The 13892-nt window shown below is 34.3% G+C and overlaps 1 protein-coding gene across 5 annotated transcripts in view; it reads left to right on the forward strand.

Moving 5' to 3' along the window:
• The window catches only part of DGKB (diacylglycerol kinase beta), a 727110-nt gene that overhangs the window by 297311 nt on the left and 415907 nt on the right, over positions 1-13892 (forward strand). For all 5 annotated transcript variants that reach the window (XR_008372899.1, XM_053553744.1, XM_053553743.1 and 2 more), the window contains 2 exons: positions 1304-1377; positions 4716-4790. Coding sequence is in view for 4 of the 5 variants with exons in the window: in XM_053553744.1 (XP_053409719.1) it covers positions 1304-1377; positions 4716-4790 (149 nt within the window). In the remaining variant the exon portion in view is untranslated. The remainder of the gene's footprint in view (positions 1-1303; positions 1378-4715; positions 4791-13892) is intronic.

Genomic DNA, 13892 nt, shown 5'->3' on the forward strand with positions numbered 1-13892 from the left:
AGAACCCATGATACCTGTCATGGAGAGAAGCTGGGGTTCTAGGCGGCATGTCTGCCCACCCCTCCACCCCCAGATGTCAGCTCCAAAGAGCTGAACAGGCTGTGTGAGCCACCAGCGATGGCTGCTGCTGATGTGGAGCCACAGCCACACTAAAGGCTTGTTCCATGTGAGCTTGGCTGTGTTTGGTTCAGGGCAGGCTGTGTTTGGTCCAAGGCAGGCCACCACCACCCAACAAGACTCCATGTCAGACTGGGATCCTACATTTCCCCTAAGGCACTGTCCTGGTAGGGTTTCTCTGAGGGGTCTCCACCTCCGGATTCAGACCTGTGCACCCAGGCTTTGCAAACATCCTCTGAAATAGAGCAGGAAAACATCAAACCTCAGCCTCTGCCATATCTTGGATGCCTGCAGACTTAACACCACATGGACTCCACCAAGGCTTATGGCTTGAGTCCTCTGGAGCAATGGCCAGAGATGTCTGCCTGGGGCTCTTTGAACTGCGGCTGCATCCAGGGACACCAATAGCAGCCTCCTGACGTGGGGCAAAGTGGCAGGGCCCACGCCTGGCCCCTTCAACCATTCAGGTCTCCAAGGTCTCTGGGCCACAATGGGAGGAGGGCCCTGGGCTCATTTCCGTCTAAGACCTTATCACCCCTGCTTGTACTGTACATATTTCTTTTAATATTTTGGTCACAACCACTTAATAAGTCCCGAAGGAGTTCCAGATGTCCCCCTTCTTCCTTCTTCTACTGAACCCTCCAAAGATGACCCTCCTGTCTATTAACCTCTGCTCCTTACCCAGTCCCAAGCCACTTCCACATTGTCAAGTATCTTTACAGCAACACCTCCACCCCTCCTTAGTGCGCTTCACATTGCTATAAGGAGTACTTCGAGGCTGGGTAATTTATAAAGAAAACAGGTTTAATTGGCTCATCATTCTTCAGCGTATAAGAGATGGCCTGGGCACCCACCTCTGGTGAGGGCTTCAGGGAGCGCCCAACCAAGGCAGAAGCTTCCAGCTGGCAGGTGGATCACATGGTCAGAGAAGGAACAAGAGAACATGCAGGAATGGTCAGCCTCTTTTAAACAACCAGCTTTGTGGTAAACTAATAAAGTGAGAACTCACTCATTGCAAGGAGGGCACCAGATCAGTAATGAGGGATCCACCTATGACCCCACCACCTCCAACACTGGAGATGGGATTTCAACATGACACTTGGAGGGGCCAATACCCAAACCGTATCAGTCCTTTTTGTATATAATGTGCATAATAATTTTTCCACATATGCATCTTTCCTTCTAGATCACTCCTGTTCCTGGTACTCACCCACTTTTAGTTTTTGTGAACCCCAAAAGTGGTGGGAAGCAAGGAGAACGGTATGTGTTTAAAATCATTTCCTTTTCTGTGTCACACATATATAAAAAGATAAACTAAAAACGATGGGAAAATGCTTAAAAACATATTCCTTACTGTTTACTAATTTTAAAACAAAATAAACAATGCTAGTGTATGTGTGTGTGTGTTTGGACTTGATGTGTTTGAAATTGTAAATATTTTCATTGCCATAGGTCAAGTATCTGAATTCTCTCTTCTCCATCTAAAAGCCCCAGCCCTTAACAAAGAACTATATACAGCTTATCTTCATAAATACTGTTGAATGTAAATGGGTTCTAAATGGTCAACAAGATGGCTTCAGGTAAATCATAACCCAGTACTGAGGAACAGAATTTATATCTAGCTTGTAGGAAAAATATATTATAATGATTTTCTGCCTGTACATTTTGGAGAACACGATGCCATATTTCCTGGAGAAGCAGAGACAATTTAATCTGAATAAAAATGAATTGTGTTGTCAGGTGTCTCCGTATTCTGGCTGATAACACAATTTCATTGCAGTAATGAATTGATGATTAAATAATCTTATGTAATACAAACATGAAAATCACTGCACTAGAGAGTAAGCCTTATGTTCTTCTAAAGACGACAGTCATAAACAAAAACCTTATTCCTGCCTCAATGCTTTCTAGATGTCTTTTCTAATCCCACCCAAAATAGGCCAGCAGATAAAAGCACTCACAAAATCACCTTGACAATAAAACAAATTTCCTTTGTGGATCACCAGGTCACAAAGTTGAAATTTTTATTTGAATAATGGAATTTTTGTAATGTAATTTTCTTTGCTATCAGTGAACTTTCCAGCTTTTTAAAACTGAAATACAGTGTATGCTTCATTTTCAATCAATAAATATTACTTCTGCTTAAGCAGTGTAAGTTTTTTCTGATTCATGAAAATATAGTTATGTGACATAAATTAATTAAATAATGGCTTACTAAGTTAAAATATTCACAATGGTTTATTAAAGAGAAGAGTTGCATCACTCAAAGAGGTATGAAATAGTAATGAAATAGAAATAGAAAAATAGAAATAGAAAAAAATGCTAATGTTTTCTTTTATTCTATAGTCTGTCAGCTGTATATATTATATATTACCAATATCTTGAAATAAAAGTAAACTTTTAACAAAGATAACACTTAAATTGTAAATTTAGTTGTAAATTAGAGACAAGTTAAATCTTAAGTGTAAAAAGTATAAAAATATATTTTCTAAGGGAAAGAAATTCCCCTCAAATTAAGATAACCCTCATCATGTAGAAGGGTCCTTATCTGCCTTCCCTGTCTTCCAGTACATACAAATAACTTCTCTAGTTTAAAAAAAGGACAAGTACATAGATACACTAAAATCATAAAGAAATTAAAAGTAACGGGGGAGGTTCATATGCGAATTCTAATATGTTCACAACCACTTATGGTTTTGTCCTTTCTATGCTGACTAGGATCATTCAAAGTCAAATGAAATGGAAATATGTTTTAATGGTGAATTATTATGAATGCAAACAAATTTTTCTGCATGCATAAGAAGCGTCTTTCACAATGAGATGCCATTTGGTGTTTTTCTTTCAAAATTTTTAGCCTTATAACTTTGAGACGTTAGGTAATTTGCCGAAGGTCACAGAATCATATATGCACATACAAGTTTCTCATATTAGTTAATAGGTATGAAAGTGTTCATGTATCTTTTATTTGAGCAACAAGCCCATGGCAAATTCAAAATCTGTAGGTACTGGAGATAAAAAGCATAAGATCAGTCATGCAGGGAGGGAGGCCCATAAACAGTTATGTTGCAAAGCCACACAGTACACGTTAGAATAGAAATTTGTAAAATAGAGGCTCTAGGAAAACTCAGAGGAGAAGATAACTATCTCTGAAGACATCTTGGTCGTCAGAGAAGTAGGTTTTGTGTTGGTTCTTTTTTAAGCAGGTATTTCCCAAACGAAAGGAGAAAAACAGATATGTGAAGGGGTGTGGTGTGAAGCAGGAGGAATTTACCGAAGTTAGAGGTTAAAGGTTAAGGGCAAAGAGGAGAATGGTGAGGGAGAAACCGTGGCCATTTCAAAACAAGTTGCCAGGAGCAAGAACTTTGCATCGTGGAAATGCGTGACCGTACTTGACAGCAATCTAGAAGAGAGCTTGATTGCCAAGAATGTTACAGGGCTTATGAGAAAGCTTGAAGCCTGAACTAAGGTCATGGGATGGAATAGGGAGGTTTGAAAGAGATTTCTCAACAGGTGTGCCACGCCCCCCCACCCCCCTCCCCAATCCCCGCACACAGTTACAAGAGGGACTTTACCTAACAAAACGCAATCAGTGTAACCTAATTCTTTGTACCCTCAGTGAATACAAAACAATTACAAAAAAAAAAAGAAAAGAAGAAGAAGAAGAAGAAGAAAGAAATTTCAGAAAGCACGGGATAGTCCATGAGTGGGGTTCAGGTGCCAGGGAAAAGGAAGGACGAGAAGGACTCTAGGAGATACATGTGGATATTACATAGTCAATTTGGAGAGTTTCAATCAATCAGTAAACAGCACAAGAATGCATTTATAAATACATGGCAATATTTTCACATATATATAAAACTAATTTAAAAAACTAAATAATGTCCTTTCACTTTTAAATTTTGTCTAAATACGTATACACATGTGGGGCATGTGTATACATAGAAAAATTCTGTCCCGTTTGTTTATAAAAATTATTTTTTTCCAGAAAAAAATGAAGATCATTTAATATGGCCTGTGGAGACAGTTCAGCAATTTTGCAAGCTGATTAATGAAGATTATCCTTTATATAAAATGATTTAGGCCAAGTGAGACTTTCTTTGCTTATATATACACAAATAAAGTGCACAATCCTGTTTTATGTGAGGGATAGATAATTTTGGACTCAATTAGTTTGACCCAATCACCTAATATTGAATTCTATATAGAGAAGTATCTATTGATAAGGATTTATTGACAGAAAACATTTAAGGAATTCTGCACTACAATATTTTAAAAATATTTATCTGAAATCTAATTAGTTAGCTAAAAGATTATCAAGTAGGGTTTAAAAATATTCTAAATGAATATGTATATTTAGAACTCACGTTAGTTCTAATGATAAGCTGGACTGTCTTTGTAATAACTACAAAGCCTTTTTTAAAAGAAACTTTAGTTCCTATGGACTTATTATATTTCTAATATGATTAATCTAAAATGTATAAAATATCTTTAATTATAGCCATACATATATTTATAATTTTAAGGGATCTTAATTATTTAAAAATGATTGGGAATCACTAAATTTCCTTCTCCCCTCCCCCCTTTTTTCGCCTTTATAGAATTTACAGAAAATTCCAGTATCTACTAAATCCTCGTCAGGTTTACAGTCTTTCTGGAAATGGACCAATGCCAGGGTAAGTCCAAACTAAATATCATTACCATTAACTCACCTAATACAAACTAATTAAATAAGTGGCCTGACATATCTAGAAATAATATTAATTGATTATCACAGCCAGATTAGTATAAAAATATTGAATATCAGCTGCATAAAATAAACCAGTGAAGCAGTGAAGATGCTATTTTTCAAAATAACTAGTAGATTTTTCCTCCCTTCTAAAAATTGTCAAGTTATCTTCTTACTAGTACTGGTAACAATAATAACCTTTCTCTCTTTCACACATACACACACACATAAGCTAAGTACTAAAATATCTAAACCCTGTGTTTGAAGAACTACTCTCCTTGTACTTGTTAAATATAAAATATTTGCTACAGAGGAAAGAGAAAGCTAGTTAACAAGGAATAGAAATCATAATATGATTTTTTTCATGTACTACTTACAAAATCTAATGAATATCACACTCTTCGTTAATATTTAAGATGAAATAAAATAAGATTGTTTTCAACATAAACCATACAATTTTGATATCGCAAATATGCACTGACATGAATCATTGTTAATTTGGCCTAATTAAGTAATTAGTGTCATCTTCCACGGACCTCTTTTCTTCTATCAACTTAAGAGTAAACATTAGGCTATAGGAAGTAGAAAGAAACTCTATAAGCTTTATATACAACTCTTTAAAGAAAAAAGCCAAATGATTTAATATAAGTCATTTAGGTCATTCTAAGGAACTAGAAACCAAATATTAAAATTGTAGTCTTTTAAAAAGCTCAGAATAAAAAGTATAACATTGTACCTTATGTTAAACAAATGGTAATAAAATACCACTAATTAGCATAGGCTCCTACAGTTATATTCACTTTCTACTGCCTTGCTGCCTGCTGGGCAGAACCAGTTCTCAAATACGGAGAGGTAGTTTGTGGAATCGCCTTCCTGTAGAAGGAAGACCACGGGGATTTAGGTGAGAACTCTGCCTCTGTTAAGTTCCAAACTCCAGAATCTGGAGTACCATGATCAGACTACAGGCTCGATGAGCCAGCTGCATGCATGAAGTCCCACAGGAGATAAAACCATGACAAAGTACTGTCCTGGTATTAATTAGAAGCTCAATCAGGAGAGCTTTTTCTTGCCCTTCAGTCTTCTCTGAATTTCAAAGAAGTAGCTCTTGTTTTGTAGAATTAAGGAATTGTGCATTCTAAAGATTAGCCATTCCAATACCTTTATAAACCCATCCAAACCAAGTAAACCCAGGATTTCCCTGTTTTCCACAGTTAAATTTGGGAGAAGGGTGGATATTGGCTCTGCAAAAATGCAAATTTTGTAACTTAACCAATGTGTGCCTTCATTGTCTTATCTCCAAAATGAGGAAAAGTGCTTGCCTCATAGGAAAATGGAGAATTTAAATGGAATGATGCCTTGAAGCATATAAAAATGTGCTTACCACATAATATATCCTCAATAAATGTTACTTATTATCAATACTATTTGCGGTGATGTTAATTAATAATTAATAACAGGGCTACTTGTAGTTCTAGCAAATGTACTGCAATAACATTGATTTTAGCCTTGTTTTTTTCATTTCATTTTTCCTCTACCCTTTAAAATACAAAGGTCACTACAAAAGTTTTGAGACAAACTGGTCCATTGTTTCACTTCCAAGAAATACACTCAACATCATACTTTCTGATTTACCTGTACGTTTCAACTTGGCTTATCAGTATTGCTGGAAAGGCTTCCTTTGTTTACATTCAGGTGAATTTCATATTTCTTGATTATGGTATATCTCAAAACTTCTGTGATGACCCCTGTATTATATATTTCCTTTACTCTCTCAATTTTAGGTATCCTATTTCTCTCCAATCTATTTTAATAATTTTAAAAATAAAAGTTATATATGTAATATTAAAAGTCCATACTACAATGGATATTATTTAGAAAACAAGTTACAGACCCTGCTATAAGCACTATTAGTGCTTAGGAATGACCATTGTGATTGTGTGTATCTTCCTAACAATTTAATATATACATATAAACTAATATACTCTTATCTATCATCTAGCTATAATGTATCCATATACCCACACATATATTTTGGATAGATGTATAGACAAATTTTTATATAACTTAAGAGTATAGATTTTTATATTTTTCTGCAATTTGCTTTTTATACTCAGAAGTGTATGATGTACATTGTTCTATTTCAGTAGATACTGATCAGTTTCGTTATGTCTAAGTGCTATAATATTTTTCATACTTACGTTAGCTATCCCATTATTTATGAATGTTTAGATTGCCTGTGTTTTTCAAATATTACCAAATATGCTAAATTAACACTTACCAAGTGGGGCAAGGTGACTCATACAGGGTGGCCATAAATTACTATTTTAAATTGCACATGAACTTTATGGCCACCCTGTATGTGTAATCCTAGAACTTTGGGAAGCCATGGTGGGAGGATTACCTAAGCCCAGGATTTTAAGACTAGCCTGAACAACATAGTGAGATGTCACGTGTACCTATAAAAATAATTTTAAAAAATTAGCAGTATATAGTGGCGCATGCCGTAGTCCCAGTTATGTGGGAAGGTGAAGTTGGAGGATGGCTCATGTCAACTCAGCTGGGATGACACTACTGCACTGTAGCTCTAGCAATAGAGTAAGAACTTGTGTCCAAACAAACAACAAAAAACATCTATCTATTAATGTGCCTGTATATTTTTGAAAGTGTATTCAAATGTTTCTAAGGAATAAATTGGTTTAGGTAGAATTGTTTTGGTTGAAAATATTTAATGTCTCAAGTTTTTTAAACAAAATAAATTTGAAGAAAATTGTGTTGAATTTCTAATTTCATCTTGATCACTCTGAGCTCTCTCCCTATCCAGGCCCACATGCATTCCCAGAGACAGACCCCGCACTTCTCTGAACGAGCTATTGCTCTGTTGTTAACCTAAAGACAAATGCCGGAGGTAGTTACTCCGAATGGCAACTCTGGCAGACTAAGTTACCCTTCACTTTACCCAGTGACTGAGCTGCTGTGTGTAAATCTTCCCATTCCCAGTTCTAGCTGTGCTGTCCCTGATCCAGGCCTGCTGGGAGAGTGTCTTATTACGTTGTGTCTCTTGCAGTGAATTGCCTGAGAAGTTGCTCTTTTCTGTAGGATCCCCATTAATCGAATACCCTTTGTGATTTGTACATTTTAGTTGTATCACCATTTCTGATTTATTTTTACTTTTTTCAATGCTGCAATAGATTTACTTTTTTAAAATATGTATTTTATTTGCTATTTTGAACCTACAGTTTTTCCTTGTTTCTTTTTTTCATTTTTATTCCTTGCCACATCAAATTAGATTATTTTTGTATCATCTTTTCTTTCATTATATCTTTATTTTTTGCTTTTTCTATCACTTCGTTTATAAGAGCAGTGGATTTCCTTAATCTATTGAAACTGCCCCTACTGTGAATTATCTCATAAGTACTAAAATTCTCTGGCATTTCCTTTTTGATCTTTAATTATATGTTATGTAAAACACATGAGTATATGTGTGTGTTTCCCATTATATATTTAAATTCTTTTTCTCTAATCCTAACTATTCTGTTTCAAGATGTCTAAAACTAGAATCTGTTTCATAAAAGTTATTTTGTCCCCAATGGTGCATAATGTGATATAATTGAACAAATTATTTAGAAGTATAAATTGCTTAAAGAAGAGGCAGTACAAAATATGAATTTCTCCCTAATCTATACAATAAGACTGTTTCCTTCACTGGATTAAAATAAATATCTATGTTTCTAGTTGTACACCAACTTCACATGCTAATGTGACTTATGAAAAATTAATATCAACTTTTTTGTAGACTTATGAGGTTATTTGTACCCTTCTGGTTCTAAGCTCATAAAAGTACAATAGTTTATCCCATATCTCATCTGAAAATTTAAATGAAAAGTAACAATTTATTTCCTGAACTGAAATAAAATGCAATATATCTTTCAAATATGTAAACTTTTTCAGATTGATCAACATAATTAAGCATAATAAATTGTTCGTGAGAAAGGACCTTCATAAAAACCTTTGCTTTCATCTCCCCAAATGAAATGCAAAATACATGTAATTTTAAAAGTATAATTTAGCAGTCAACCTAAATATTTAAATATTCTAAATATCATACATATTTCTATAGTAAAGCCTTGGAATACATTATCCTAGTATAACGATATGCAATGTAGAAAATACATAACAGATTGCACAGATTTCTTTACCTTCTTGATTGAATTATTTTGTTTTTATCACAATCTTTTTATTTATTTTTCTCTTTCTGAAGAATTTTATTTGATATATGCACCACATCCATTATCTTGGCCACACCTCTGTGGCGTGTATGTCTGTGCACACGCTGGCTGTCCTCTGCTTTATTTTTTTTATTAAATCATGACTGTGTACATTAATGCATTTATGGGGTGGTAACAAAGAGAGATTTCATTTAGGAAGCACAAAGAGAAAGTTTAGAGCACTTCCAAAGAGAGTTGGAAGTAGGTTCCTCTCATAAAGTGAGAGCGACCTACTTTCCTAATTTAAAATGTCATTTTATATAACCAAATTTCTACCGTATTGTATTTAAATAAAATCCCTCCTTTTAAATTAGAGCTCGTGATCTTTTACATATGTGTGTTTTTATAGAATTATGCCCAAGAGATGAAAAACATCTTCAAAAGGTTAAAAAAAGTTAATAAAAAGTCAATCAGGGAGGCTTCTGTGCCTCAAAGGGGTAGGGCGCCGAGCCAAAAACCGCAAAAAAAAAAAAAAAAAAAGTCAATCAAACTCTACTGGAAATTAAAAACAACAACAATAACAACAAAACCCTGTTCTTTACTAATTTAAATTTATAGTTATATATTTTTTAAATATCCTCAAGGGGTGACTATTTTTCATGTACTAGAAATATTTTGTATTTTAACATGTTCTTTATAAAAGTATTATATGCTAATGAAATGATCAATATTTTGTCAATATCAAAGACAATTTCAACTAAATACTCATTTTTTATTCATTAAAATAACTAAAAATACTTGATATTTCTTTTAACATTAATTTTGAAAGAATTACATACATTGATCAAAAAAAAGAGAAAACATATCTAAAATGCATTGTTTAGCTCGTACTACTGTTTATTGTACACCAGGGAGAATGTTAAAGTTATTTAATGAGATAACATAGTATTTTTCTACGGAATAAATGCTCTTTCATTTGCTGTCTCTCATTCTTTTTGGTCATTTACTCTATGCCCTTTTCTCCGTCTCCTTCCCTCCATCCTTCACTTCTGATATACGCGTAAGCATAGGAGATGTTTTTGAAATTTACAGAGATAATGAAATGCATGTTTTAATTATTAATGCCCTACTAAGTATATATATATATATTTTTTTTTTCAAATACTCTGAAAATTATTTCTGGTTATGATGGTAACAGTATTAAGTATTGCTGGGTTTTTAGAGATGAGTTTAAATTATATTTTTTAATAACTCTCCCTCTTAGCCACATGTAGTGTTCTCCTAAAACAGTATAAATTTACCTTCCGTTGACCAAACTTGTTGAAGCAGATGCATTTCCTAGTTTATCTAAACATTATAATTTATTGTTACAATAAAGTACATAAGATTTGAGATGGGAGAATATTAGTATCAGCCTAAGTCGAAATGATGGGAGCATCACATTAAATTCACGAGTCATCAGTTTGAAGCTGATTATCAAGATACACCGAAAAGTGAGGAAATAACCCTTTGTGTAATGTGTATATATTATAGAATGAATTTGGGGACATAAATGCTTCATGTATAGATTTTATTTAAAAAGACTATACAGCAATAAGATCAATGATAACAAGGTATGAATACATATGGTTTGGGTATAAAAAATGGGTGGAAATTATTAAAAATTGTTTTTTGAGACTATAAATGTAGTTTCAAAGATAATAGTAACATAAATCAGAAAATTCATGCGGATTTTACTGAGGCTATTGTGAAAACATCTAATCTTGTAATTTTAAGAATAATATGTAATTGTGTACATGCAAGTATGAATATGAATTGAGCAAAATAATAAGAGATAAGTATACTTGTTTTTATCTCTAAATGCTTAATTCAGAATGCAGACCTTTCTGAAGACAAGCTCTTGAAGTAAACTAATTTTTTTTGAATGAGGAGGAGGAAAAAGAGAAGGAGAATTGATGACATATGATAAAGTCATTTTTAATCCTTAGTCATATGTTTCTTCAATACAAAGATATATGAATATGTTTAGTTAAAATGAGCATTCACTATGCATTGATATGCTAAGTATATATGAATCTCACAGTGATTTCCTCTAAGTATCAAAGAATATCACTTTATGGTATGAAATGTACAATATGTACACTGCTTAATAGCCATATACTTATTTATTTTTATATAGCCAATCTAATTTCTAATGAATACATTCACATTTTATATAAATGACAATATTTTATTTTCTCTGAATAATAAAAATGGAGATTAGAATCAAAAGAAATACTTGTATATTGGCATTTAAGAAATCTGAAATTAAGACACTTTCTACGATTTTGGAATCACTATTATAATTTTCTTTACTTTTTAAAGGCATTTTTCTGGTGTGTTAAAATGCTATTTATTTAAATACCATTTATTGTTATGTACAAATGAAAACTTACTGATTTTTCTCTATCATTTTTATCTGAACACTAATTAAAAATGAAAAGAAAGCTTCTGAATCTTAGAGGAAATCAACTGGATTTGTTTTTAGTGGTAGTAAGCATCACAATTTCACCACCTATTTTTTATTGTTTTAAGAATACTTAAGATGAGACCAACTCTCTTCACAACTTTTTTCAGTGTACAAACAGTATTGCTAACTCTAGTAACAATGTTTTAGAGCTGATTTCTAGAACTTACCTATCTTTCATAACTAAGAGTTTAAGGAGTGTTATAATGGTGACTGTTAAGCTAATCGGATAAGAAAGTATCTGACACTGGGAGACTAAATCCGAACATAAACATAGGCTTCCTTTTCAATTTAGCTATTGCAAATCAACAGGAAACTCTCCAGAACTGATACTATATAAAGACAAACATTGAAAACTCAGTCATCATTAATGTCCTTCATAAATTATTTGAAGTTTTCATTTCAAAAAATGTCCGTTAAGTACAGTGTGCCGGGCATGATTACTTCATTGTAGATTGTTTATACATATTGGTTCTATAAGTGAAACTTTTACAGTTGATGCGTAAAACATACAGTACACAATGCTGAAGTTTCGCTAAAGGGAAGTCCTTCCAGACACTCCTTCTTTCACTCCTCCCCATTGGAAGTGTGACCCCCCACAGATGGGGGTTCTCACAGCCTTCCTGGATGAAAGTCAGTGCCAAGTAGAACCTTCTACTTTGGCTTTTGCCAAGTCTCTTGGATTTGCTCGCCCTGATCACCACTGTTTTTCTCTGCACCTCTGCCCACACTGATATAAATAGGTCTCCCAATTGTCCGCTGGCTACAATTTCAGATTAGAGGTAGGAGAACTCGCCTTATCATCCAATCCAGGTTTACTTTTTAGAAAATTATCTTTGTGACTCTTCTGCTGGAACACCACCGGGAGGGGAGGTAGGGAAATAGATGAGCAGCATGCGTACCTACAGCACTTGTATACACTACCTCTAATGAAAGGAAAAAGAATTAAATTTGTCATAACCTATTGAGAGTAAAATTCATCTGCTAGCACCCTTTGATAATGTGCATGTAAACAGCACAGCCGACCAGGTGATGTTAATTCCATTTTAAAGCTAAAGTAACCAAATTTCAGAATGATTACATCATTTTCTAAAACTACTATTCAATGAATGAATGAGAAAAAGCATGTGTGAATCTCTAGGGAAACTGCATGGATTGAGTGTACTAAGAAGTTAAGATAAAGAAAGGTCAATTTTTCAACCCAATTAGCAGTCAATATACAGAGTAAGCTGGTCTGACAGTCACATGGGGTTTATGTTTGGGGGTAGGATGCTGCTGAAGAGCCAATGATGACAATTTTAAAAGAAAACAAGAATGAATAACAGATGAAACACCACCATGAAGTAGAAGAACAATGGTGAGTCAATTGGATGGTTAGGCTTTCACCAAAAGCAATTGGCTTTGATTAATGTTTCAGCTACTGACATGTTTTTAAAAGCTTTCAAAATGGGAGACATAGACAAATTGCTACAGAAATATACCTGGAAAATTTGACTTAAGAAGAATTGGAAAACATGAATTTTCCCAGTAATTATTAAAGGAATTTCAATATTTATGTAAGAACTTTCTATTAAAAAAAAAAAAAGAAGAAGACTCACCAGAAATTGCAAGTGGTAACAGTTTTTTAAAGAACTTTCAAAACTATTCACATGCTTTCAAAATGAATTAAGAAATGGTGTGGCAGCAGCGCCTGTGGCTCAGTGAGCAGGGCGCCGGCCCCATATACCGAGGGTGGCGGGTTCAAACCCAGCCCCGGCCAAACTGCAACAAAAAAAAAAAGTAGCCGGGCACTGTGGCGGGCGCCTGTAGTCCCAGCTACTAGGGAGGCTGAGGCAGGAGAATCGCCTAAGCCCAGGAGTTGGAGGTTGCTGTGAGCTGTGTGATGCCACGGCACTCTACTGAGGGCAATAAAGTGAAACTCTGTCTCTACCAAAAAAAAAAAAAAAAAAAAAAAGAAATGGTGTGGCACCTGTTGCTCAGTGAGTAGGGTGCGGCCCCATACCCCAAGGGTGGCGGGTTCGAACCTGGCCTTGGCCAAACCACACACCCACACACACACGAAAAAAAAAAAATCAAGAAATGAGGCAAGTCTCTGCAACTCATTTTATGAGGCAGTATAATTTCTCTAAAAAACTACACTGAAGTGGTATGAGAAATAAAAATAGTAGCTTCTTTGAGTTCATGGACATAGATGTAAAACTTCTAAAGAAAATGTAAGCAACACAAGTTCAGTTCTCTATGAAAATTTCAATAGACAAGGACCAATTTGGATTCATAGAAGAATAATAATATGTAAAAATACAAATGTATATTTTCATACTAACAGTTAAATGAGAGC

This window comes from Nycticebus coucang, chromosome 11 (assembly GCF_027406575.1).
Source record: "Nycticebus coucang isolate mNycCou1 chromosome 11, mNycCou1.pri, whole genome shotgun sequence".
Lineage (NCBI taxonomy): Eukaryota > Metazoa > Chordata > Mammalia > Primates > Lorisidae > Nycticebus > Nycticebus coucang.